General features: G+C 45.4%; 3 protein-coding genes across 3 annotated transcripts in view; 1 reads left to right on the top strand and 2 right to left on the bottom strand.

Moving 5' to 3' along the window:
• Positions 1–954: 954 nt before the first annotated feature.
• ubqln4 (ubiquilin 4) lies at positions 955–11,179 on the bottom strand. The gene is made up of 11 exons (XM_084485128.1): positions 11,007–11,179; positions 9,744–9,895; positions 9,344–9,519; positions 8,412–8,674; positions 8,168–8,326; positions 7,762–7,984; positions 7,464–7,603; positions 6,856–6,939; positions 6,599–6,714; positions 6,121–6,409; positions 955–2,612 (listed from the first exon to the last, which is right to left on the bottom strand). Exons 1-11 carry the CDS (start codon positions 11,151–11,153, stop codon positions 2,460–2,462), a joined length of 1,902 nt encoding a protein of 633 aa, XP_084341254.1. The 5' UTR covers positions 11,154–11,179; the 3' UTR covers positions 955–2,459.
• A 2,374-nt stretch (positions 11,180–13,553) lies between these two features.
• Positions 13,554–15,516, top strand: LOC311365062 (lens fiber membrane intrinsic protein-like; the record flags this gene model as incomplete). The annotated part of the gene is made up of 4 exons (XM_084484581.1): positions 13,554–13,728; positions 14,113–14,262; positions 14,508–14,642; positions 15,455–15,516. The coding sequence occupies 4 exons, from the start codon at positions 13,554–13,556 to the stop codon at positions 15,514–15,516; spliced, it is 522 nt and encodes a 173-aa protein (XP_084340707.1).
• Positions 15,517–17,899: 2,383 nt separating this feature from the next.
• tinagl1 (tubulointerstitial nephritis antigen-like 1) overlaps positions 17,900–27,841 on the bottom strand; it is a 37,349-nt gene continuing 27,407 nt past the window's right edge. Inside the window, exons 11-12 of the mRNA XM_084484879.1 lie at positions 22,179–22,224; positions 17,900–21,888 (exon numbers count right to left, since the gene is read on the bottom strand). Of these exons, the coding sequence (XP_084341005.1) occupies positions 21,727–21,888; positions 22,179–22,224 (208 nt within the window). The 3' untranslated portion in view covers positions 17,900–21,726. The remainder of the gene's footprint in view (positions 21,889–22,178; positions 22,225–27,841) is intronic.

Below are 27,841 nucleotides of genomic sequence, written 5' to 3'. Positions count from 1 at the left end.
TCTAGTCTGGACCTGTTGTCAGTACATACGTATTCTGTACTGATACTAATTACTCAAATTTTCAATATCCCAATTTGAAATTAATGTGGAAAGTAAAGAGTATTTGAGGTAAGCTTTTACATTTTTCAATTATAAAAGGTGCGAGCGTTTCTTACAATGTAAGCCTGGGAACCAGTCATTTAAATCAAGAAGGATCAATACACCTACACCCGCTGTCACCTTCTCTGGGTGACTGACAGGACAACTGCAGGCGATGAGGCTCAGGATAAAGATGATAATCCACCATACAGGGGGATTACATTTGTAATTCACACGTTGTATACAATATGACAAAGAACAAGACATGCTTATTTCAAATGATTGTATATATACTTGAAATTTAATTTGAACTGTTCCATTTAGAAGACCCGTCATTGTGAATTGCCCGCATCACATCTGCACCCCATTTTTTTTTTTGTCAGCCTACCTCCAAGCCTCAGCCCCCCTAAGATGAAGGAATTCAAGTCTCATAAGATTGGCAATGAAAATTATAAAGTTAAAACGTGACATAGACGATCAAAAAATAGATAGGGTATCATATCATATGTCTCTCGGTCGGTGCCGGTAGGTAAGATGTTGCAATACACTGATTTCAAACCCTGCCCAGGATCATTGAGTGTTAATGGTTCAAAGCTTTATTGCAATATTCCAGGAATGAACAGCAATTTTCACGATGATTGAGCCAAATGGGAGCAAACAATGAATCACAATTCTCTAAAGACCCTTGAGCTCTGGCAGGGCTGCTGCCGTTTAAATGGATCCACTCATCCATGACAAGTAGACAGACTTGAACCACTAACAACAATTACAGTTAAAGCCATTAGACGGGGAACCAACTTCTAGAAATATATTATAGTATGATAAAAAAAAAAAGACATATCGTCACTGTCCATTAAATTACACTGCGCCAAAAAGTTGTTTTTTTTAGCAAGATATTTTTTATTATTATTTTTTAGTACAGTACTGTTAAAAGTTAGTTCCAACATGTTGAATTGGGAGATGTATTTGTATCAGCTGAGGTCAACAGACAAAGCAAAGCTATAGCAGTTGCCAAGGTTACCACAACTACAATGCTGAGATTTCCAAAAGCAAAAAAACAAACAAAAAAAAACTAGAAGTTCAATTTACATGACCATGTTTCCACCATAATAAAATAATAGCCTTTCCATTAGGTCTTTAATCATTTTAATTTCAGATTTTTATTTTGTTTTAGGTTTGAGACCGGCAATAATTATCTCTAGGTACTAGCTCCACCTCAAATCGTCTTAAATCGGTACGGATAAAATATAAGGAATACTGATTTTCCTGCGGTTCCTCTTCAAACTGCTCAATGATTAGGGTGAAAAATAAATGACTTCTTTTCGGCGTGGAAGCCATTAAAGAGATAATATTTGGCCGAAAAATTTGGGTTTCTGACCAATCCTGTTTACTTGGGCCAGTTGATGGACGTCAGTTAAGAATGCCTTTGAGTGAAGGGGGGGGGGGGGGGGGCGGGGGGCGGGGGGGGGGCGAAGGCACAGAGGCAGTGCTCTACAGGGAACAGCCACGGCCCGCGGCTAGGGGGCCTCCAGCCGTTCTGGAATGACGAATCATAAAATTGAGGGAAGTGTGGGAGGCAGCGCACATCATTAAGAATGGCTTTATAATTTATCGTGATTTTATATATAACCAGATGGCCCGTTCGTGCGGTAGTTTAAAATAAAAGGTGAGTGAGTGAGTGGGGGGGGGATTGAGGGGCGGTGTTAAAGATTTTGAGTGAACAAAACAAAAAAAAAAAGGGACAGTCTCTCGCTTGTTCTTGCGAGACTGTCTAAAAAAAAAAAAACGGGAGCTCCACAATATTAAAAAGCGATAACTCAGATTATGTATATATGTAAATGTTTAGAGCTGAGGACAAAGCCACATTATGTCACTCTGGATTCAAGCTCTATTCTAGGCATGTTTATCTGCAAACAAGACTCCCCCTGACTACAACCACGCTCTGCCTCACTGAGACACGGTGGGGAAAAGAAATAATTAAATTAAATAACTGGTTGGTGATTCTCATTGCTGATGCAACACAACACCCCCCTCAGGTTAAGGAAATGGTCAAGTCCGCCACTGCAGCAGTGCACTGGATCAGATCCCTGTGGATGGCACCAACAGGATCGGGGGAGGAGGGGGGGGGGGGGAAAGGAAAAAAAAAAACACAGGAGAAGGAGAGAAAGAAGGGTGGGGAAAGAATCGGAGACGCAACATGTCTGTGTTTCTTCTGCAAAGGTTGAAACCTCTTCACTGGTGTTTGTCTTGGTTCTGTCAGACTTCTGTCAGGGTCTTCACGAAGATGTATGGATGACAGCGAGTGAGTGTGTGGTCTGTTGGTTGTGTGGGCGGGACGTGTGCATGTGTGTGAGTATGCACGCTTGTCTGCATGTGTGTCTTTACGAGGGCTGTGAGCCCAGCAGTCTCTCGATGGCGGCGTTGATGTCCCCCCCGGTGGCGATGAGGGCCTGGAGGTTGGCCTCGCGGTTGATGAAGCCCATGGCGCTCAGCTGCTCCAGCTGGGACTGGAACCGCACCTCTGGTGTCTGGGTCTGCAGGGGGGGGGGATCTGATCAGACATCTGGACAACTGGGGGATCTGAACAGACAACTAGGGGATCTGAACAGACATCTGGACAACTGGGGGATCTGAACAGACATCTGGACAACTGGGGGATCTGAACAGACATCTGGACAACTGGGGGATCTGAACAGACAACTGGGGGATCTGATCAGACATCTGGACAACTGGGGGATCTGAACAGACATCTGGACAACTGGGGGATCTGAACAGACAACTGGGGGATCTGATCAGACATCTGGACAACTGGGTGATCTGAACAGACAACTAGGGGATCTGAACAGACAACTGGGGGATCTGTTCAGACATCTGGACAACTGGGGGATCTGAACAGACATCTGGACAACTGGGGGATCTGAACAGACATCTGGACAACTGGGGGATCTGAACAGACAACTAGGGGATCTGAACAGACAACTGGACAACTGGGGGATCTGAACAGACAACTGGACAACTGGAGCGCAGCCCATACATCAATTAAATCAGTGCTGTAACTTGACAAAGCAGCTGTGTGTCTGCTTGCTTCTTGTCGTACTCTAAGTCTATTTTGGATGCAAAAGTCTTTGGCGTTATCCTGCTCCCATCCCGACACCGTGGTGAGCTTTGGGCTCAACACCGGGAGGTCGGTCCGTCCAGCGTGCGTCTGGTGGACCCTGTGGTTTGTAACGTCTACATGAGCTTGGATTAGCTGCCAATAGCCTACCGACATCACACCTGGTAAAATAGAGGCTCAACATAATAATGTCATGACAGTAATCATGGAAGCGACACTAATTATAACCAGTGGACGAACGCTTCACGAGCAGATGTATCTTATGTAAGATCTAATGTGAGACCAACATAACAACACACAATCTCAACCCAAAAGGTTCTGGGGTCTCATGTATATAATACAGTGGGATCTGTACTGACAGTGTACTTGAATCACAGTGCACACATGTATTGGTGTCAACTCCAGCCTCCTCTCCACACCCAAATTCACCAATAAGGGTCAACGCAAAGCACTACATGGAGGTTGGTAGGAATGAGCCTGCAGATCAACGCGACGTTAGGATGTGGACTCCTGGCCACATCGGAGATGAAGCAGAAAAAAAAAAAAGCTAGATCTTTTTGACACAGGAATCCATGTCCATCCGATTGGGTAAGGAGGAGCCCAGAGAGCACACAGCGCTGTGGGTCTCAGACTAAAGAACACGCAGTGACTGGTTTCTTCAGCGTTAATGAGGCGACTGCCACTGACTCGACATTCAGGTTCACTTCGGCCGTTTTACCCCAAAAACAATATAACCAAAATCAGCACTTGGTGATGCATGCACAGTTTTAGAAGATATTACAAATCCATTAGTGCTGTTATGCAATTGTTTGAAGCCATTTTCTATAACCTACGTTGATCACCAGATCCGTGCCACCCTCTCGAACGCCGGGGGGTGGGAGTGTGTATTTAATATAGTTTATTCTTTAAAGGACAGTTTCGGTATTTTAAACATTGAGCCCCTTTCTGGGTTGTCTAGGATGAAATCAAGTAAAGTACCAAATCAAGTATCGTAGCGGAATACAGTTTCTGTCGTGTTTGATTTAGCATTTTGTAAATCCATTGATGTCTGTTGGAAGACTCATTGCTCGTTGACCGTAAACGGAAAGGGGGGCTGTTTACGTTTGGTTGTAGTCTTTTCGCTCGGTCTAGCCCTACTGTTGAGACGGAGAACCAAGCGAAAAGACTACAACCAAACGTAAACAGCCCCATTTCGGTTTCCGGTCCAGTTTCCGTTTCAATGGGATTTACAAAATGCTAAATCAAACACAACAGAAACTGTATTTGGCTACGATACTTGATTTGGAACATCAACCAACACCACTAACCACTCGGTGAGTTGCACATTTCTGAAAACAAACGTTTAGGGTTGTTTTAAGGACAGGTTTGTGAATGCCCGTAGCCAGCCATTCTGAAGCAGGCAGGGCGATTCTAAATGAGCCAAATACCAGAGACAGGACCAGTAGTCAACAGGTCGGTGTCAACCACTCTATTTCATCCTGGACAAACCAGAAAGGGGCTCAATGTTCAAAATACCAGAATTGTCCTTTAATGCAGTTCTCCCTGTGATGTTAAGGTTAAATTTAGCCTTTGGATCTAACGTGCATTACTTAACCGTTACTTAAGCGTTCCCTTAACCTGGCCACCGTAATGGACAACTGGAGAATGTATACATTTTCATTTTAATGTATTTTATTTTTTTAGACCACAAATAGATTGACCATGCATTGTCCACTTGGACATTTCAGAAAAGGAAACAGCCCTAGGTGTGACAAACAAAAAAAACACTTTAGTGTTTCAGCAATAAAATGCAGTCCGTTGAATAACCACTCATTGTTTAGTTTGAAGCCACAGGGCAGATTCCTTCAACTTGGTGCAGCAGGTGCTGCTAGGATTGGTCAGATCCAGATAAGATAGACGGGATGAGGACACATGTCCAAAGTGCAGCACCAGATCAAGTGCCCCTTCCTCTTTGGCCTGAACTGAACAAACAGGTCACCACGTTTACATCGAGGGCGTTTAGAGGCTTGTATCCAACGCCACTTCCAGAGGGGATCCAACTAGCAACCTGCCGACTACGGCTGTGCAATTAATCAAATTTTGATCACGATTTTGATTCTTGGGTCAAACGATCTCCAAATTAGTAAAATCGAGTTGGAACGATTCTTTTGAAAAAAGAAAATATATATATATATTTTTTTGGATTCTGAAGTTCAAGACAAGTTAATTTCAGTGAGTTCTGAGTATGATGGGCCAGGCCAGTCCTTCCAGTCCTTAATCCATTACTGGATCAATTTACAGAATGCAATTTGTTGAGTGTCGTTTACAAAAAACGTTAGATTAAAAATGTGTCAGTGCACTAAACACGAGAAAGTTAATTTAAGTTTATTTAAGTTGTTCTGTCTTATTAGATTTTCTAGTATATTTATTTTATTCATTGAAGGTTTTATAGAAATTACAGAACAGCTGGATACATATTTATTTGTACATTATTTTCAATTTGAACATTTTCTATTTTTTTATTTGAACATTTTGTGTAGTTTAAGAATTTTGAAAACTCTGTTACAGTGAGTTTTTTTTGCCGAAATGCCGAATAAATGCATTTTATTTTCAAACTCGTTTGAAGAATCGTGATTTAAATCTTGACCAAAAAAATTGTGATTCTCATTTTTTCCAAAATCGAGCAGCCCTACTGCCGACCATTCTCCATTTTTGCTCCTTGTCATTTCCGAGGTTTATTTGTGGTCATTGGTGTTTCTAATTACCAATCAACAGTGAATATCAGTTAAAATAACATTACATTATAACATTATATCTTTAATGTTAACAAACGCTAATGTGTAGCGTGCTATGTAGCTTACCAAGAAACCAATGTTAGTTGAGGAAAAGACAGTTTCAACCGTAATCTACAATCTCCAAATCTGTGTTTGCGTGTGTTTTGTACGTACCGGTGCAGTTCCTCCTCCTCCCAGTCCTCCCAGGCCTCCTCCCAGTCCTCCAAGTCCTCCAGCCAGTCCTCCCAGTCCTCCTCCCAGACCTCCTCCTCCCAGTCCTCCTCCTCCGCCCAGACCTCCTCCTCCCATTCCACCCGCACCTCCGGCAAACATCTGGAGCATCTGCTGCATGAGCTGCTGCTGGGCGGGGTTTGTTCCCGCGCTGGGGGAGGGGGCGGGGCTCTCCGGGGCCACTCCCCCAGCGGCGGGGGGGGGCATCCCGGGGATTCCACCCGGGACCAGACTTCATTGGAGAAAAAAAAAAAAATTAAAAGCTGCAAAGAATGTAACTGACCAGGTGTACAACAGCATAGCGGGTGAGAGTGTGTGTGCGAGTGTGTGGGCTCATTCCAGAGAGAGTGAGAGTGAGAGTGAGAGTGTGTGTGTGTGTGTGTGTGTGTGTGTGTGTGTGTGTGTGTGTTGGCATGTGTACCTAGGCATAAGTCCGGGTGCTTCCGACTGCAGCGTCTGCAGGCCCTGCTGGATCTGCATGAGGGCCTGCATGGCCCGTGGGTTGGTCATTACCGAGAGCGCCTCCGGGTTCTGCATCTGTCGTCATACACAACGGAGCCATCCACAGCCAATCACAACCCAGTCCAAAAGAACCTTAGCGCCACACCCTTCAACGCCGTCACAAGCGGTTCTGCATCCATCTACTTCATGCATTGTGTCAACCAGTGTGGACTTTACCTGTTGCAGGAAGACGGGCATATGGGACCTGAACTGTTCCTGCAGTTGCGGATTTCCGGCAAATAAGGGGTTGTTCATCAACACCTGCAAGATAAGCGCCGTTAGAATATATTGATTTTTCACGGTGGTATTGACATTAATGTCCTCTGTAGTAGAATAGACCCAACACATGTTCTATGGAATCCATGGTCTTTGGCCGTAATAATAATATATATATACACCTTTTGTACCAGTGTCTTACAGTCCCATGAGTACATAGATATCTTAGCATGTGTGTTCAGATTTATATTCCGGCCATAGAGTGGATATTCTGTGCCGACCACAAAAAAAAAAAAGAGGAAGAGTCAGACCCGTCCTCTCCTGATTATTGTTCCTTCAAATCAGAATTTAATTTGCTGTAATTGAAGGTGGGCTTATAGAAAAGCTGTGTGTGTGTGTGCCAATGGGCTGCCACACAGCCTGTCGTTTCAATCCCTCATTAACATTCAATACAACCTGTGAATAAAGTCCAACATAATCAGAGTCTAATGTGACACGTGGTCAGAATAACAATGAGCAGCGCGCTTTCTAGATTCTGGACTCTTTTAAAATGCGTTGCGTGTTCGAACCTGGGAAGCCAACTCGGGGTTCTGAGACAGCGACTGCATCATGCTGCGCATGTAGGGAGCAGACAGCATGTTCTGCATCAGCTGCGGGTTCTCGGAGATCTGCTGCATCAAGCTCTGCATGCCGGGGCTGTTGAACATGCCTAGAAGACCAAGAGACAGAATGAGCTGGGAGCTTTGGGGGGGGGGGGGGGTAGAGATCTTGATCTTGATCTTGGGTAGAGAGGTTGCCAACAGGTAGTCTGCGGGCAGAGGGGTCAATAACGGGAGTCACCCCTAACCACTAGACTCGTCTGTTTACCGTTGCCCAGACTGCCTGCGTTGATGCCCAGGGGGTTGGTGACGCTGGGCGTGGTCCCCGGGGCGGTGCCCGGGCCGCCCGCCGGGCCCCCTCCGCTCTCGGCGGGGTTGGTGGCGCTGGGAGGCCCCCACGGGTTGGGGAGGGGCTCCCGGTTCTCCGTCCGTGACGGCTGGACGCCGGAGTCGTTGGTCCCCCCCAGGGCTGAGAAGGGGTTGCTGCCAAACTGTGGACAAGGGTCGTTTTTTACTGCTTTTAGTCACAAGTTCATCTAAAAGGTGACTAAAGTCAGCTTAGACTAATCAAAGGAAACTACAAAAAAAATGGGATCGAAAGAAAGGTTTCTAATTCAAATTGTGACCACTCATTCCTAATTGATGCTGAACAGATGAAGGTCTGGACCCCCCACCTGTTCTCTGGCGGCGCTGAACATGGGCTCCTGGATGTCGGTGTACATGCGGCGGAGGGCATTGTACCCCCCGGGGATGCTCTCCAGGTTGCTAAGCGCCCTGTCCTGGTTACGCATCATCTCCTGCATCATGGCTGGGTTCCTGGCTAGCTCCATCGTCTGAGGAATAGAGAGCGCCAGTTCAGCACCGACCCTATCCTCGCTGAGAGACCCCTGAGAGGACGTCTGGAGTCCCACGCCTCACCTGTCTCATGAGCTCGGGGTTGTTGAGCATGTGGGAGATCTCCGGGTTGCGCTCCATCAGCTGCTGCATCTGAGGGTTGGCCACGATCATCTGCCGCATCATGTCCGGGTTGGACATCATGTTCTGCACCAGCGGGTTCTCCATGATCTGGGACAGCATCTCCGGGTTGGACATCAGCTGCCGCTGCATCTGCTGCTGCAGCTCCATGAAGTTACCGGTGCCCATGCCCAGGCCGGCCAGGTTGGACAGGTCGCCGAAGCCAGCTGGGAGGGAGGAGGGGGAAAGATAATCAATGAAAGACATCAACTGTAAGTATACGCTACACGTGAACCTCCCGAGATGACGCAATTTGATTGGTTCGCCATCTCGGGCAATATCCCATGATTGAGATCTCAAACTCGGGATGTTGTTTTCATCACAAAAGCGCGCGTGACGGTCGTCTCTTCACGCTAATAAAAACCAATAAATCCCGGCAAAAAAGTGTTAACTTCTTTATTTTTGGAGTGTTCACGTGTAGTATATACTAAAACAAGTATTCACCTCAGGCGAATAGTGGGGAATAGCCCCACTATTCACGGCGCCTTCGGCGACTAATTGTTAAATATGTGTTACTAATACCGAGTATTTTTAACTGAGAAGCAGTGGCTCCGCTGGGCTCCTCCGAGCGCCACCGCCACCCGACAAGCTGGCTTTTGCCTGCATGAAAAGTGCTTTACAAAAGAAAGCACTGTAGTAATTAAGAAGACCCTTTTAATCTACAATGTATTCAGTTCTATGTGGTTGTGGAGCAGGTGAAAGTAGATTACCTACAGGTAAGCTGCGGACAAAGGGGAACCCAGTACTGTGTGGCGGAGAACAAACACCCCAGGCGATAACTAACCCCCCCCCCCCGTATGGGAGAGGCTCTGTGGGATAAGACGGGAGGGGCTCACATAGTAGGTTAGGGGGCTGCGTGGGAGGCGGGGCTGTGCCGGCGGGGCCCGCGGCGGCTGTGGTGGTGGCGGTGGAGGTGGCGGTGGCGGGGTTGGCGGTCGGACTGGGGGTGGAGGCGCTGCCCACTTGGCTGGAAGTTGAGCTTGTGGACGAGGAGCCGGCGCCGTCTCCAGCTCTGCAGACAGAAGGTTCACAACTGAGGACCTGGCACACAGGCGGCACACAAGCGCCGCTGTGAGGCTGCAGAGATAAGGGTGTGGGGTGCACAGATAAGGGATTGCGCGGCATTAATCCACAACACAGAAGAGCGCTGCCACCGGGGAGGCCTAGATCAGAGAGAAACATTTAGCGGGGGGCGTGGGGAGGGGGGCAGGGGTTGTCCCCGCTGCGTTTCCTTACTTCTGTGCCGTCTTAATGACTAAGTGTACTGTCAGGCCGTCCTTGATGCCGTGCTGGTTGAGGCTGTCGCCATCCTTCAAGATCTTCCCGGCGAATATCAGAACCAACTGATCCTGTTTGGCCTTGAAGCGCCGCGAGATCTCCTCCTTAAACTGAGAACAGAGAAGTGCAAAAGAGGAAATCAATAAAGTGACAGCACCGATACGACACTGCGTGGAGGCAGGGGAAAGATATGAGCAGAATCAAGTACGGTTGTGAAAATAAGGAGGGCTGGTGGAACTCTAACATGCGCTCGTTCACAAGATAATGTGAAACCAAGCCATTGATCATCAATGTTGGATTTGGTAGATCTGTACTTGGATTGAATCTTCCTCTTTCATAATAATTGCACAAAGCTTGACACGTAGATAAATAAAATCATGCAAAACGGATTAACCTTTTCTGTAGATATTCTACCACTCTATAATAAATTAGCTGTGGCCTTGGTATCCAATAACCACATTCTCTCACTATACAGCTTCCTACCATGTACATCACTGACACGACTTCCAAGGTTTCCAAGTCATGCCATCCGGCGAATGCGGTGGGCAAAGACCACACACAACGACTGAACGAAAAAACAACGCAATCACCTTTATTCCAATGAAACGCAACACAACCGGGGAAGACACACTACTACACCCGCTGTCCTACCCCCGATGTGCAGGACTCAACGAAACGTGTGGCAGAACGTTCTCGAGTCAGTGCCTTCTGGGGGCGCTTCTCATAGCCCTGCTTGCCCGCACGGCTTGTAGCAGCAGCCCAGGCGGGGCGCCTTAGGGGTTCTATAGGTGTTAACACACTGCGTCTACCGGGAGCACAGCTCCCATCAGCTGACACTTGTTTGGCTAGCTAACACTTAGCCCACAGCGGCTGGGGAGCTCGTCCGGCTAGCTGTCGTTAGCTCGCTAGCCGGCAGTCTAGCCTCCCGTCCGCCCGCCTGCCACACCGCCGCTCCGGGGGGGGAGCACCACCACCACCACCGGCGGCAGCGGCGGCTCACACCCCACCTCACCACGCCCGGTGCACTCCGCGTAACGCGGGGCGCGCACCGCATCAGCGGGCCGGTGATGATGCGACATATGCTCGGTTAGCTGGGTTAGCTCGTTAGCTCGTAGCGGCTGTGCTAAGCTAAAGTGGGCAGGGTTAGCATGACACCGTAGCCCCCGCGCGGAGCTGCTGCCGCCGCGGCCGGCCGCCCGCAGCGCGCGGCCCGCCACGCACCTGGGTGACGGACGCGTCCTCGCTGATGGCGATCTCCTCCTTGTCTTTGGGGGTCTTGACGGTGACCTTGATGATGGTCTCCTCCGGGGCGGCGGTGGTCTCATTATTGTTGTTATTTCCAGGATCCGCGGCGCCGTTGTCAGCCATCTTTACTCCTCCGATGGAACAGCTTGGGTTCGTCAGCTTCCGGGTCACGGGAGGTCACGTTTCTTTCCAGAACGAACCGAATGGGGCGCATGCGCCTCACGTCTTTGGTGTTTTTTTTTTATTTTTATGCGTGGATATATATATGATATTATATATTGCTTTTTATAATATTATTTTCAATTTCCTAATAATGTACAGTTCCCCATCAGACAGACAAATACACAACTAGTGGGTATTTATGGTTCTTTATTATGAACAGATAAGTGTGTGTGAAGTTGTGTAGTGAGGTGGACATAGGCCTTTGTAAATGTAGTTCTGTATGCAAACACATGAAAGCTCTTATAGCTGCAACAGGAAATGCTATTTTCTCTTCCACTATTGATATCTAATTATGCAAATGAATAAATCAATCATAACAAATTGAAGTGCTTCTTTCATCAAATTCCCAGCTGTGTTGGAAAAATAGTGAAATAGTGGTTCTGTTTGTAGATTAGTGGATTAGGCGGCCTAGTCCCTAAACCTCATCACCAAATGGTCTGTATTTATAATCTTCAGACATTTAGCTAATTATGACGCTGAATGACGGGTTGAAAAGAATGACTGATCCGTTCAATGTCTGATTACGACTTGTGCAACTGATTTGGTGAAATGCATTGCGTGATGAATCCGGGTTAAATGATTCTAAATCTCACTGTGTCGTCATTTTCTAGTGCTTGTGGTTGTGCACACTGTCCTGTGTATGGCCTGCGGGCTTGTGTGTGTGTGTGTGTGTGTGTCTTCATGTGCGTTTCTATGTCTCTGTTTATGATTTGTGTGGTGGGGTGAGTACAAACTGTGTCTATATACACACACACACACACGTAACATTACTTTGAATATGAACTATGCTTCACTCAAATAAAATGGAGTAGAATACATAAAACATATAACCAAAAATATAGAGATACAGCGATGAGGCATACGTCCTATTCCAGTAAAGAGCCTGCCAGTATGTGTGTGTCTGTGTCCGCCGCCCACGTGAGCACATCTCTCAAAGCAAAGTGTCTATTTCAGCATGTTGCATTCACTCCATCAGGAACGCATACCTATGCACATCCCCTGTTCTGGGGCACGCCGACTGCAAACAAACAAAAACAACACAAAATATACAGGGGAGACCCCCACCACCACCACCACCACCACCCACCACCCATTCTGGCTCCTAAACCACACACACACACACACACACGCACACGCACGCACATGCACACACATGCATACACACGCACGCGCATGCACACACACGCACACGCACGCACGCACACACACATACACACACACACACACATACACACACACACACACATACACACACACATACATACAGACAAATGAGTACGGGGCAGCCCCCCCCCCCCTCCAAATGGCATGATGCTATACAGGAACATGGGGTAGGTCACAATAGATTGTGCTTCCATCAACAGAAAACAGAGGGGCTAACTTTTTGGATTGTCGCCCAGGGGAACTCTTTCTCCCACTCTGTCACCAACATCTGTCCCTCTCTTCTCTTGCCTCGTAGAGGTGGTTTGTCAAGAGGCTCCATTGACTCAATTTAAGGCTCCACTTAAACAACAGAAGGTAAGTCGTGCCATCGGGGAGTTTAACTTTCGTGATGTATTCACATTGTGTGTCATAAAACAGTTGGCGTTGACATGATATGATGAAAAATCGGACTGCGAAATGGTAGCCAATTCTTGGTGAGGGTGCCTGAGTTAAAACTGACATAACCTTGTATCATTACCGTATCGATAACTCCTTCTGCTGAAATAAAATTTGTCAGTAAAAACCTGTGCTATAAAAATAGATTTTTACTGGTGGTTTACATAGCACAAGAGTTCTGAGGGATTGTGTGTATCTAGATCATTCCATAGGATGAGGGACAGGCGTGAATAAAGGTTTGAAATATTTTACTAATACACGGGTGGTAACATTTGATGGTATTTGCTTTGTTTGATTTGTACATTTGTACCTTCACACGTCTCCCGGTGATACTTACGTACATTACTTACATGCATATTTTTTAAGCTAATTTGATATATTCATCGTTTTGTAGATTCATTTTGTCTGATTAACTTCATTGTGTGTTATTTAAGTTAAAGACGTTGTTAATAGGGTCATTGTCAAGATGATTCAGTTCTCCAATTGCATTTTCATTAATTGGTTTTATGTTCCAACTATTATAAGTCCTCTGCTGTTTGTTGGATAGTTTAATCCCAGCCACGTTGGATATTCAATGTGTTTAGCCCTCTACTCAAACATGGACCTTCCTGTAGCGTACCACCCTCCACCCTGAGCTCTTCTCTCCGTGTCCTCCTCAGTGAGAGGTGCTCTGCAGCAGGCCTACAATCTCAAGATCTCAGGATGTACAGTTTCATGGGAGGAGGCCTCTTCTGTGCCTTTGTGGGCAACATTCTGCTGGTGGTGTCCACCGCCACAGACTACTGGATGCAGTACCGCCTGTCGGGGAGCTACGCCAACCAGGGCCTGTGGAGGTACTGCATGGCCAACAAGTGCTACATGCAGACCGACAGCATAGGTAGGAGTTAGGTTTACGTACGTGTGTCTTTTGGTTTGAACTCCCACAGCCCTGTAGCCTGGGGTTCAAACGTTGCTTTGAATTGGTTTTAGAAACAACAAAAAGCAGCTTAAAAGTTTTGAACCATCAACCAGTTAAATCAAGTTGACCGTCAGGTGTGGAGCAACTTAATCAGACCATGTGTTATGAACATTGTATAATTTGGATTTCTTAAAAAAAAGAAATTAAGCTGTTATATTGTCTAATAAAATAAAATAATAATAATCCATACAAGAAAAGCAATTATCCCAAGCAGGTAGAAAATGCCGTCCTTTCACAAGTGCACATGAGCCGGAGGGAGACCTCCCTGGTAACCTTGGCAACCCCTCCTCCCTGACCTCACAGCCTACTGGAACGCAACCCGGGCCTTCATGATCCTGTCGGGGATGGCGTGTTTTGCGGGCATCATCGCCGGCATCATGTCCTTCGCCCACTTCTCCTCCTTTGAGAGGTTCAACCGCTCCTTTGTAGCAGGAATCATGTTCTTCGTCTCCAGTGAGTCGGCTGCACAGTGGGCCCTGGCCTCCTCTCCATGCATACAACTCACACGTGAACACAGACACGCATGAGATCTAGCTCTTTAAACACACACACGCACACACACACACACACACACACACAAACACACACACACACACACACAAACACACGTCACACACACGCACAACAAACACACACACACACACATACAGAATAATCATTCTAATAATCGATTCGATTTCTCTTTTCGTCCCAAACAGCTTTCTTTGTACTGCTGGCCATGGCGATCTACACCGGAGTGACCGTCAACTTCCTGGGCAGGCGCTTCGGCGACTGGCGCTTCTCCTGGTCCTACATACTGGGCTGGGTCTCTCTCCTCATGACCTTCTTCGCTGGTAACCAGAGACTCAATCAGCGTCTTAAAGCCTCGCAGTGTTACCGATGCACGGTTACTAGTTGTTGTCGAAATACTGAGAGAAAAGTGTTTTCGTTCGCGTTTTATAGTTCCGTTTGCCCTTTAACACAAAATGTGTCAAGTCAAGCTCAGAAACAGCCACCCTGGCCTTGTTCATGTACCACACAATTCTACATGAATACTTCTTCATGGATTTCAACACCAATGTCTTTATTATGATTGATTATCTGTTTAATACCCTATACTGTATACTATAGATGTAATATATATATATATATATATATATATATATATATATATATATATATATATATATATATATATATATACATATATATATACACAGTACATAGAGTATATATATATGTATATATATATATATATTTATTTATTATGATTGATTATCTGTTTAATACCCTATACTGTATACTATAGATGTAATATATATATATATATATATATATATATACACAGTACATAGAGTATATATATGTATATATATATATATATATATATTTATTTATTCATTATGATTGATTATCTGTTTAATACCCTATACTGTATACTATAGATGTAATATATATATATATATATATATACACATATATATATATATACACACAGTACATAGAGTATATATATATATATATATATTTATTTATTATGATTGATTATCTGTTTAATACCCTATACTGTATACTATAGATGTAATATATATATATATATATATATATATATATCAACTACCCTAAGATGATTGATCAAGGAGTATTCCTTTTGTTTCTCTTCCAGGTATTTTTTACATGTGTGCCTACAGAATGCACGAATGCAGGAGAGGCAACGGGCCGCGCTAGAGGGAGCCAAACAGCCCCATGTGTCCCAAAGCCAGAATACATCAGCGTGCCTCCTGCCATAGAGAGGAGCCGTCAGCACCAGGAATAAATAATATAAAAATAATAATATAAAAAAATAATATATAAAATTCGTAATTTTGGTCTAATTGATGAGGTGGAGGTATTATTCTTGTTGCAATACAACATTTAGCATCATTTTGGAAAAGTGTAAACGGAAAATACACAAATATCTTTAGTTGATATAAACTAATTAAGTATTTCAATAAAGTGCCTCTTCTCATATTTGGTGGATGTTTTATTCCAGTTGATTTTAAGCGCCCCGTCAGTCCAATGTACTTGTTGTTGTTCAGACTAAAGCAAAAAATCAACTACAACAGTACCAGTTTGGTAAATGGTCCTCATTTATAGAGCGCTTTTATCCAAAGCGCTTTACAGTGTTGACTGACGTTCACCCATTCATGCACACATTCACTGCAGAGTCGACCACGCAGGGCGACATCCAGCTCTTCTGGAGCAATTAGGGTGAGTCGTCACCACGACACTCCGCTAGGAGGAGCCGGGTATCGAACCAGCAACCTTGTGGTTACCAGCCAACCCTCTCTACCTCCTGAGGTAATACCGCCACCCGTTTGGAGGTGGAGTTGTAGCATGCAGACTAATATGGTTCTACACTGTAGTGTTTATTTCCATCCAGACAATCTCACACCAATCACCATTAAGGAACGCCAGCAAAATGTGTGTTCCCATTATGGCTCTGATAAGGAAAAACAATGGAAATGATTAGGCAAAGTCATCGCTTCTATTCTTTGATTGGATATCAAGATCTTACCAGTGTGAGGGTTAAAGCTGCGGTCAATATTCAGTTGTTTTTCTAATAAGGCGGGCTTCCCTTGGCTTCCTGCCGATCAAAACTAGCATTGTTTCAACACCAACCTATTGTTCACCTCGTGAACAGGAGTATAAATCTCCCGAACAGGGTTTGTTTTCTGGTATTTTCTATCGCGCTCTCTTTAATCTAGTCTTCTCCCACTCTCTGCGGTGTTTGTGTTTAGTACTCCTCATTAGCTGGCACAATAATCTGTAGAAATAATGAACGCTTTCCCACTGAAAATAATGGAAAAACAGTCAACAAACAGTTTGCTTCATCGACACGTTTCCATGCATGGTGCTTCCAGAAGCTTCTGTGATGAATATTTATGCATTGCGTATCTTAGGTGTTTTACTGGGATTATACCTTTGGCCTGGTAAAAGACAGATAGATGGGGAGGAGAAGGGTAAGCAGGAGAAGATGAAAGAAGGAAAACATTCGGTATTATTTACTTATTGATACAAATCATTATCATCATCACAAACATGGCACATAACACTATACGCACATTCAGATGAAGACATTAACACTATTCATGTATTATTTATGGATAGTATGACATTTAATTCGGAGAGGCACTGCCAATTTATGATGTTATCATTACTGGAATTCTGCGTCTTTGGCCTTGGCCAATGTGTGAAAGTCCTGAAGTAGGTGATGCAGTCCCACAGCTGGTTACACGGGTTGGTGAATTACCTCTTCTGTGAATGCCAAGTATGAGACTGGAATGCAGGGTCGCCACATGTAGCAGAGAGCGGGTTTCACATATCCTACTTAGTGTTTCGGTGTGAAAACCCCCTGGAGGGCTTTCTTATGTTGCAGCTCGTTTAAACCAGGTGAGAATTCATTCATTATGATTGACTAGACTTTAAGCTCAGCGGTCCCCCTCTCTCTCCAGAGGACCCTCTCTAGCAGATGGTCACATACAGCCCCCTACATGTGTAGTAAAACACACACAATCTGAAGTTGGTTGGGTCCCATCGTCGTTTTGTTGTAACTTAAATAAGAAAGCCTTTCAATAATAGAACGGATCGATAAATAATTATCACAGTATCCCAAATATTGTATCTCTGTTTAGAACTGTGTGTGTGTGTGTGTGTGTGTGTGTGTGTGTGTGTGTGTGTGTGTGTGTGTGTGTGTGCACTGATGTACGTTAATGATTGACATTTCATACCCCGTTTAGTTCCCCTGCTTGGCTACTGGCTGGGAGCGCTGGTGGGGTTACTGGAGTGACTAAAGAGGTTCAGCTGACACAGTACAACCTTGTTCAAACTGAATTATCCCAACCCGCCTCTCATCCCATAGGGTGCACATCCTAAACCCACCTACCCACCCTGTCCTGTTTCCCCAGTTCCCTGGAATGCTGGGCACAAATCCCTGTTGGTTCAGACCGCGGTCCCGGCTTTTCCTCAGACAGTGTCTGTGCAGCCATTCCAAACGATATGGTGGAAGACAGTCTGGATCAATGTAGTTTACCGAGTTAGAGTAAAAAACATATATAGAACTATTGCTGTTTATGAAAGCCTTTATTGGGCCACAAAAGTGATATTTTGTGGTTTTGCATGAAGTGCACAAGATACACCAGACAGTGATAATTAAAACATTGCACAGGAAACAAACAAGGGTAATGACATATAAATTAATCTTTTCATAAATGAAGTCTACAAGTACAATAATAGAGAACATGGAGTGGTGCCTTTGACTTTAGGTATTTATTAGACTGGAGATGTAGCAAACTGGAGAAAGAGGACAGGGTAAGGGAGTTTGTTTTCAGATGGAAGGAAATGATCATAATGCCAAGCCACGTCATTCTCTCAACCAAACGAAAGATTAGCGGATATGCTCGCTTTTCGTGGACTTGGCATCAATGAGATGTTCTAAAATTCTGACTTTGGGTTCCACAAGAATTTCCTCTTGCATGTATTGTGTCTCGTCTGCAGCTAGGGTTAGGGTTATCCTACCACCTATAAAGACAGTGTCTGTTGACTGAGTGCTTGGGAATGGAAGCACACTCACATCAGGTTGATAACAAGCCTGCCACTCATTAGATGTAAGGGAAAAGTCTGAGGGTTGAAGAATGAAGAAAATACCATGATAATGACTGTTATGGTAGCTTATAATGGTCATTAAGAACTGTGTAACTCTGTTCCCACATCGCAAACATCTCCATTGATTACAGTCTACCTGAAATATAAAAACTATTTAAATTGTAGTGACAAGAGTTTTGAGAAATAGTTTCATATTTCTCACTCTCTACGATAACTTGCGTACAATTTAGGCAACAACAACTACGAGGCGTTGATAAACACTTAGCTAGTTGGCGTGCTAATGATATTATGAAGCAGGGGTACCTCTACCGCAGCTCACTGCATTTGAACAACACAGATTCAGCATGGATTTAGAACATCACAAGGTGACCACACCACTTTCTTATATCTCTCAACGCCCGACAACTCCACATTGCTCATTACTGGTCCACCCGACCCCGCTTCACAACCTTTCATGTCTTTCATCGTCTTCATTTAGCATTGCGTAGCTAAACTGGAGGGGAAGAGGTGATGTATGGAAAAACAGTAGACGCTCAGCTAGCTCATAGGCTAGTATCTTTGTTTGAAGCTCTTTCGAATGCAGTTAAAAGCATACTAGGCCTAATAACATCACCGTACAGTGTCTTAATCTCAAGATACAGTTGATAAGCTTCAGTTTGAACACAAGAAGTTTACATTTTCCACAGCACGGAACACACAAGGCTAAAGATAACCACTGTATGGTGTGGGGTTAATATCTAAATAGGCAGCAACATTTTTGATATTTTGCTTTTAAAATGGCCTTACATACAATACATTATACTCTTTGATATATGATCATATGGTTATATGATCTACAATAAGTCAGTATTAAATACACTTGGCTTAAACGCCCTCCTGCCCTCTGGTGTTTGAAAACAAATGTGATTACCAGTATGTGCATTTTTTGTGGAGTGGAGAATACTTGAAATAAAGAATAATACATATATTTCATAACAGGTAATAGAATGCAGAGTACAGTACAACAATGAAAAAATGACATCTTCAGCTCACATTGTAACATAGTGTACATAGGACAAATTAAGTCTACAATACACAAAGACTATATTTTTCACCGAAAACATTGCCGATTCTTTCAGGCTTTCCATAAACCAATATGTGGCCATTGTTATAATGTTTGCTACGCTACAGGTTGGGAAGATCGGATGAAAGATCATAGGGTAGGTCGAGCTCAGTGCTCCTTTATCAGTGTTGTTAAAGGTGTTGTTTGTAGAATTGAGTGGCATGTGGCAGAAATGGAATATATTATATTCATAAGTGTGTATTAATTAGTGTTTAATCCCATGAAAATAAGAATCATTGTGGTTTCGTTAACTTTATTTCTACGTAGGGAGTGCGTCCGCTGCCAGAGCGCTCGCCATGTTGCACTGCCATGTTTCTACACAAGCCCAGAGCCAAGTACTTTAAAGAGTACATGTTTCTACACAAGCCCAGAGCCAAGTACTTTAAAGAGTACATGTTTCTACACAAGCCCAGAGCAAAGTACTTTAAAGAGTACATGTTTCTACACAAGCCCAGAGCCAAGTACTTTAAAGAGTACATGTTTCTACACAAGCCCAGAGCCAAGTACTTTAAAGAGTACATGTTTCTACACAAGCCCAGAGCCAAGTACTTTAAAGAGTCCATTTTTCTACACAAGCCCAGAGCAAAGTACTTTAAAGAGTACATGTTTCTACACAAGCCCAGAGCAAAGTACTTTAAAGAGTACATGTTTCTACACAAGCCCAGAGCCAAGTACTTTAAAGAGTACATGTTTCTACACAAGCCCAGAGCCAAGTACTTTAAAGAGTACATGTTTTTGCTGCAGCTTTCCCTTAGAGTGTAAGCTTTGAACACTGAATTGAACACTATAAGAAAAGTGTGAGTGAGTAGAGCTAGGAGTAGTTTGGCTTATTTGATGGGTTTTATGAATACCCAAGTTACTTTTTGGGATATCTTCATGGTTGAAAGCACTTCTTGTCTTTGGATAAAAGAGTCATCTTAATAAATGTTATGCAAGTGGCACGATAAGTGACCGAGAAGCTTAACCCTTTCTTGGACGCGGACATCACAATCTTACACTGCCCAGACTGCGCTCCACACACACACACACACACACACACACACACACACACACACACACACACACACACACACACACACACACACACACACACACACACCGTGGCATCATACTATAAGTTGTCAAGTAGCTTAACCCAACTGAGCAACCAACTGAATATTCAGTTGGTTGCACTCTGCAACCTTACTGCTAGATGTCACTCAATTCTACACACTTCACCTTTAATGGAAAGTAGCATTCACACCACAAAATAAAAGCACGGGGAGAAAATGTTTTCCACAGAGGTTTGGGATATAAATATTAAATACTGAAATCTCTCTTCAGGAAAATCCACCTTTCTGGCGGTATTGGCCCCAACAATCGAAAGTACTTGCACCTACGTGTTGTGAACATCTATGTAAGATAGTGGCCTTAAAAACTGTTTCTACAATCATTGTGCTTTCTAACACACTCATCGAACCATCCTCACCACCCTCCCTTGGGCATTCTTTTTCACTACTTATTACAGTGTATTCATCTCTTTCATTGGAATGTATAGCTATTAACTACTCTTTCTATGCAAATGTGCTCTGCCTCTAAGTGTAGTGGGTCTGCTCTGGGATCTTTCCATATAATTGTGACACACGTTCTCTCTTGAAAAATAACCGGGGTGGTACAAGACCTCAAGGTAAGCCCCCTTTTCTGCTGTAGCTTCTCCCAAACTGCGACAATAGCCTACATGGCTTCAAAATAAGAAAAATAAAACTACAACTAAAGCTTTTACATGGAACTGTATCGTGAACATGTGCATACCAGAAAATGAATGGAGGATTCTGGAAAGTGTGGTCTTTGGCATTGTCCTGAGTTGCTTAAACTATGACTAGTACTACTACAACTTACTACTTAGTTAATTCGTACATTAGTGAAGTGTTTTTTCATATCCTCATCTCTTTTGTAACTTCTCTAAAGGGGTGCTGGAGACAGCAATGGTTACGGGAATGGTAATGCAGAGCCCCAGTGTCATAGGGTGTAATGTGAGAGACAGTATAGGTGATATGGGTCATCTTAGGTATAAACGGGCCTCTCCCAGTCTACCAGGCCAGCTGAAGCTGTTGGAACAACAACCGGTCACTTGTTGACCTCCCGGGCGTGGTAGCTTCAGAACAACGGAGATGGCCACGTGGGAGCTGTCGCGTGTCTCGGGGAGAGGGTCTCTAGATGCGGCGGTGGCGGTTGGGCTGGTTGTGCATGTCCTCCATCGTGACCCGCCCCCAAACGCCGATCACAAAGGTTTCGATCTCGCACTCGTTGTCGCCGCGGGCGATGCGGAAGTAGCCGTCCTCGCCCCAGTTCTTCCCCCAGGAGTTTGCGGCGATCTGACGACAAAGTGAGCGAGACGTGCAAGTGGCGGTTAAAGGACCGTAGAGATAGTGGAAAGAAACGACTGAATACAAAGGAATTTAGTACCTTTTACAACCGCTGGTTTGAGGCAATATAACAACCTCAACAAAACATGGACTAAAATAGTATGAATAAAAGTATTGTACGTTTAGCTGGACTGTTGTGTGTTGATTGTTGTGTCTCTTTATCAGATAGTCAATAGAGTAGGCAACTGAATGCATTTTAGGGTTTAGGATTTCAGCTTTCATAATGAGGTCAAACTTACCCAATATTTCTTGGGGAGTCCATTATAATCTCTCTCCTCTCCCCATCTGTTGTACATAGCAGACAAGATGATTGACAATTATAATCAAATGTAAACAGTACTAACTTAAATACACCTCATGCCTTCAAACCATCTACGTCTTCTAACCATTATGTAATATACAGTAATCTTTGATAATGCGGGACATGCAGAATCAATTATCATCTTGAAAGGCAACCCTCATGGAATGTGTTTGTGTATCGCAGGTTTGCTACGGGCCTGAAGTCCTGCTGAAGAAACGCTCTTTAACTTTTCAGACTTAACAACAGACCTGAGAACATAATGTAGGGTTGTGTACAAAGAATGTTAGTGTAGCTAAACACACACACATACACACGCACGCACGCAAACACGTCACACACACACACACAAACACACACACACACACACACACACACAAACACGTCACACACACACACACACACACACACACACACACACACACACACACACACACACACACACACACACACACACACACACACACACACACACACACACACGTCTAGATGTTCAGTAAACAGAGTTCCCCTTTTCCCACACTTCCTTCCTGGCAGGAAACAGGAAGTTGAGACATGGAGAAGGAGGAAGTGGACACCGCCTTCATTCTCATCATTTTGTACACAACACTGAATTGAAACTGAATCCCATCACCATAGTCACTACACACACACACACACACACACACACACACACACACACACACACACACACTGCATGCCAACTTTGATTCAATCTCATAGCCAGAAGGCGTTAGTCTGAGAAAGACGAAAAAAGAAGATTGAAATCCCAGATGTCAATTGCATATGGCCATATTTCCTGTATCAATCCCTGACCAAAACCTGCCCACCTACCCTAGGGCTGGTTCATCACATTGATCCACCCCTTCCCGTTCCCAGGAGCACAGCGCTTGTTTTGGTTGTTTTAAAAGGAGCAGGAATGCGGAGGAGACTCAGTAGCGGACGGCACTAGCCTTCACGGTCTTTATTGAGCATTGAGTCTTCATGAGCTCAATGTTGGTTCTCCGCAACTATTAAAAGCTCATGTCAACAAATCAGTTGGCATCTAAAATGTAAAATAGGGCCAATTTTGTGAAATATTTTCCATTAGGTTGTGTGTGTGTGTGCGTGTGTGTGCGTGGGCGTGTGTATGTGCGTGTCTATGTGTGTGTATGTGGGGGTTTGTGTGTGTGCTTGCTTGCGTGGACGTGCGCGTTGACGCGGGTGTGTGTGTCTGTGTGTGTACATGCAATAGCAACAGTCAGAATCAGCCCACAGCTAATAGCTTATCTGTTCGTCCAATCGGCTCTCTTGGTCCCCCGGGGACAATGACCCCCCCCCGCAGCGCACCTCGTCCCACAGCCCTGACCTGGTCCGCTGATCCCGCCACGTCCTCTGTCCGGTGCGGTCGGGATTAGCGGGTCAGACAATGGGCTTTTCACCACACTGGACCTCAATGCTCTCTCTACAAACTTTCCCAGGCCCCGGGCTTAAAGAAGCGCACCGCGTCGGGATTTGGCCCGTGAAAACACACCGATGTGCCCCCTGATGGTCGGCGGTTGCAGGCTGCCGCCATCTCCTCCTCCTCCTCCTCCTCCTCCTCCTCCTCCTCCTCCTCCCTGCTCTCCTCTCACTCCCCGCCCTGCTTTCTCTTCGCTCTCCCCTTCAATCGACCACCTTCATTTAGCCGTTCATCCCTCTATCCAAATCCTTTGTCCCTTTATCTTATCATCTCATCTTATCTATCCATCTGTCCACTTATGCGTCCAGTCAACCGTTCATCCTTCAATCGTTCCCCTGCACCCAGCTTGTTGGGTTCATTGTTGCCGCAAAATAACGATGGCAACAATAAATTGAGTCACATGGGAAAACTAAACTCATCTTCTTCAACAGCATCAGCAGCAGCAGAGATCTCATACAGAGTGGCTCTGGGGTTGAAACTTTGAACCCAGTGAACCTCGTCTCCACTGACCTATGAAGGCTACTGGTCCTGTCCACTGACCTATGAAGGCTACTGGTCCTGTCCACTGACCTATGAAGGCTACTGGTCCTGTCCACTGACCTATGAAGGCTACTGGTCCTGTCCACTGACCTATGAAGGCTACTGGTCCTGTCCACTGACCTATGAAGGCTACTGGTCCTGTCCACTGACCTATCAAGCCTACTGGTCCTGTCCACTGACCTATGAAGGCTACTGGTCCTGTCCACTGACCTATCAAGACTACTGGTCCTGTCCACTGACCTATGAAGGCTACTGGTCCTGTCCACTGACCTATCAAGACTACTGGTCCTGTCCACTGACCTATCAAGCCTACTGGAATTTCCAGTGTAGCATTAGTTAGTTATTAAAAGTTACGGCGGTGTAAATGGAACACACACTAAGGTAATACACAGGTGGGAAACTTCATTCATGATCCTAAGTTTAATGTTGGATGCCTTAAACTAAAAAAAAAAATCTAAAAAAATCTCTGACGGAATCTCTCTCCGTCAGAGATATAAGACCCACATCCACAATGGAATGTGGTGATTGCAACAACAACAAAAATGTGAAATCCACATTTTGGAGGGAACCGGGTGACCCGTCCGTTATGTAAGGCTCTTGAACCACGTCCAATCAGATAGAGTCTAGACCGTGATCTAGACAGACCACGATCACAGATATCTAGGGGTTGTTTCGACTAGGCATGGCTGAGGCGAACACAGGCACTGTCATAAAAGCATAAGCGTATAACATAGGACAAAGGATAAAGGATAAACAGACCGAGAGAGACAGGGGAGACAGACAGACCGGCAATCTGACTCGCAGAAACACAAATATACAGATAGACAGACCGGCAGAACACACACACACACACACACACACACACACACACACACACACACACACACACACACACACACACACACACGCACACACACACAAAAGACTCCATCGCCCATTTCCAGACCTTTTCAGGGAAAGTTGCTTTTTTTCCTCCTTCTAAATACCAAAAAATATATATTTTGATGCTTGCGGACTACAATGTTATTGTCAAAGCACACTTAAAAAAAAAAGAAGCCATCTAACTAATTCCCGATGACAGCCAAATATTGACTGAAGGAAAAGTGTGGGCACTGTATTAGGGGAAACTCCACCTTCACCACACAGGGGGCAATTAAGTGGTACCTTTACACTAACACTATTTGGCCTTGGCCATGGGGGGGGGGGGGTGAAAAGGGTGTGTGTGTGCTGGGCGGGGGTGGATTATAGTTATAGTTATAGTCTGGCAGTTGTATGACAGCGACACGAGCACAAGCGGAGGAACAGAGGAGGAGGGGGTGGAGGAGGAGGGGTGGGGGGGGGGGTGGAGGAGGCGGGGTGGAGGAGGGGGGTGGGTGTAGGGGTGGAGGAGGTGGGGTGGAGGAGGGGGGGTGGAGGAGGGGGGTGGGTGTAGGGGTGGAGGAGGGGGATGGGTGTAGGGGTGGAGGAGGGGGGGTGGAGGAGGCGGGGTGGAGGAGGAGGGGTGGTGGGGTGGAGGAGGGGGATGGGTGTAGGGGTGGAGGAGGCAGGGTGGAGGAGGGGGGGTGGAGGAGGCGGGATGGAGGAGGGGGGTGGGTGTAGGGGTGGAGGAGGGGGATGGGTGTAGGGGTGGAGGAGGGGGATGGGTGTAGGGGCGGAGGAGGGGGGGTGGAGGAGACGGGGTGGAGGAGGGGGGGGGGCGGCCGGGGGTTCCTGTAGACAGGGAGGGGCGGGGACAGGGGATCCAGGTGTGTCTGTCGTCTGCCTGGCCGCATATTGACGGAGGGAGGGGGCGGGGGGAGGGAGGGAGGGAGGGGGGCGGGAGGGGGGGAGGGGGGGGGGAGGGAGGGAGGGAGGGGGGGGGGACTCTGTCTGGGCAGACAGAGGATCGGAGCCAACATGCGTCCTGTAATACCGCAGACTGGAAGGGAAGGGAAGGGACGGTGTGTACAGACACACTGATAGAGTCACACACATAAGGTCCATCTCTTTGGTATATAAATGATTAAAACAAAAGCAAGAATCTCCCTGTAGGAGATCAATAAAGTATCGGCCTATAATAAATAGACACGGGCTCCTTGCTATGGCACTCATGTATGTTTTTTTTAGTCTTGAAGAAATATTGAAGAATCGATTCCTCTCCATCAGACCTGTGTTCTGCCACGGTGTGCAAACAGTCATTTGTTGAGTATGCAGGAAGTTACCCAGACCCGTCGAGAAGGGCTGGGATGCATAATTATTGTCTCATCGACTCTAAGGGAGAACTGCACTGGTGTGAGATTCAGCTCTGAGCTTCGAGACATGGAAGAGAGGAGGGGAGTCACAAGGGTCTCTGCACTGTCACTTGTTTAATAGCGTCTTACCACCAGGCCGTGATTCAAAGGTTAATAGTATTGATTCATCAATAAAACAAAAGAGGGTAAGGTCTGTACTGTAAGGAAAGAAGAAAAACACATGACTAGATTCAAAATGTAGTCATGTTCATTCCTAGGTTTGAAGGGGACGTATAAATGCTCTAATTTAAAACTGTGTTTAATATGTATTATATATGTAAGGGTGACGGTCACATAGGCCTTCAGTAGGCTCCTCCACATACTTGACATTTCAAACTGTTAACATTCCATACCCGACAATTTCAAAATATAGTTTGTTTCTGACGGAAGTCAAATATAACAAGCATTCCCAGCTGATTCACAGACCACACACTGCCCATCCCAACATCCGCCCTTTTCAAGTGAGTCAGGGCTGTAGTCATTGCTCCTAGACGCTACTATAGCCGTTTTCACACGTCCTCCTGTCTCTTTTCTACTCCTTTGTATATCAGGAGGTTTGACCGTGAGCGTCATTCACACTTATTCACACATGATGCCCGATGTGCGGACATCGGTGTCGCTCAGACGTCAGTAGAATCAACGGGGGGTTTAGGGGGGCGGGCTTGCAAGGGGCAGGATATGACGTAGGGTCGGGGTCCGCAAGAGGCGGGATAAGGACGGCCGCTGTCACTCTGGTTTGTTTTGGTCTGACCGCAGACAGCGCGGAGGCAGAACGGACAGAACTCATCACCATCATCTTAAATGTTGCTGCAGCGATGCATCATTTGTTCCGTTGCATCCACAACATCCGCATCGATGGATGAAAGATTGGAGCATGAGTTAGAGACAAATAGAAGAAACGACAAACAAGAACGCGAACGACTGCGTTACCGGAGAATGAGAGTGTATTTTTTTGCTTCATCTAAAAAACACTGGGACAAATGTAGTTGATTTCTGTGTTTAACTGATAAAACAGGGAGTTGAAGGCTGGGACCCTATAATGTTCAGCTACCTGTTAGAGAATGGCAGTGTGTGTGTCTGGGTGGACAAGCGAGGAGAGCGAGCAGTAGCATGTTTCAGTTTAGTGAAGTAATGAACGAGTCCGGTTGTGTCTGTGCAAACAGAAGTGTCATCAACACGCCCACTCAAACGTTGTGAAATGCAGACTTTCGACTCCTCATTCACTTATAAGGTAATTAACATTTCCGCTGGCTAAAATACTACCTTAGGGGTAGTATTTTTTCAGGATGTTTTCAGGATACCAACCAGTCAGGATATGTCGTTCACATATACGGCCCGTCGGGAGAATAGTGG

Source organism: Micromesistius poutassou, assembly GCF_964030765.1.
Source record: "Micromesistius poutassou genome assembly, chromosome: 20".
NCBI lineage: Eukaryota > Metazoa > Chordata > Actinopteri > Gadiformes > Gadidae > Micromesistius > Micromesistius poutassou.
Note: the sequence above shows the minus strand (reverse complement) of the source record. Positions and strands in the feature narration are given on the sequence as shown.

Excerpts from the sequence above, each read along its gene's own strand:
- ubqln4 (XM_084485128.1), bottom strand. The coding sequence starts at position 11,153 with ATGGCTGACAACGGCGCCGCGGATCCTGGAAATAACAACAATAATGAG. Across the intron at positions 8,327-8,411 it reads ACCCCGAGCTCATGAGACAG|ACGATGGAGCTAGCCAGGAA; the intron begins GTGAGGCGTGGG and ends TCTATTCCTCAG. Across the intron at positions 7,985-8,167 it reads TCAGCGCCGCCAGAGAACAG|TTTGGCAGCAACCCCTTCTC; the intron begins GTGGGGGGTCCA and ends CCTTGTCCACAG.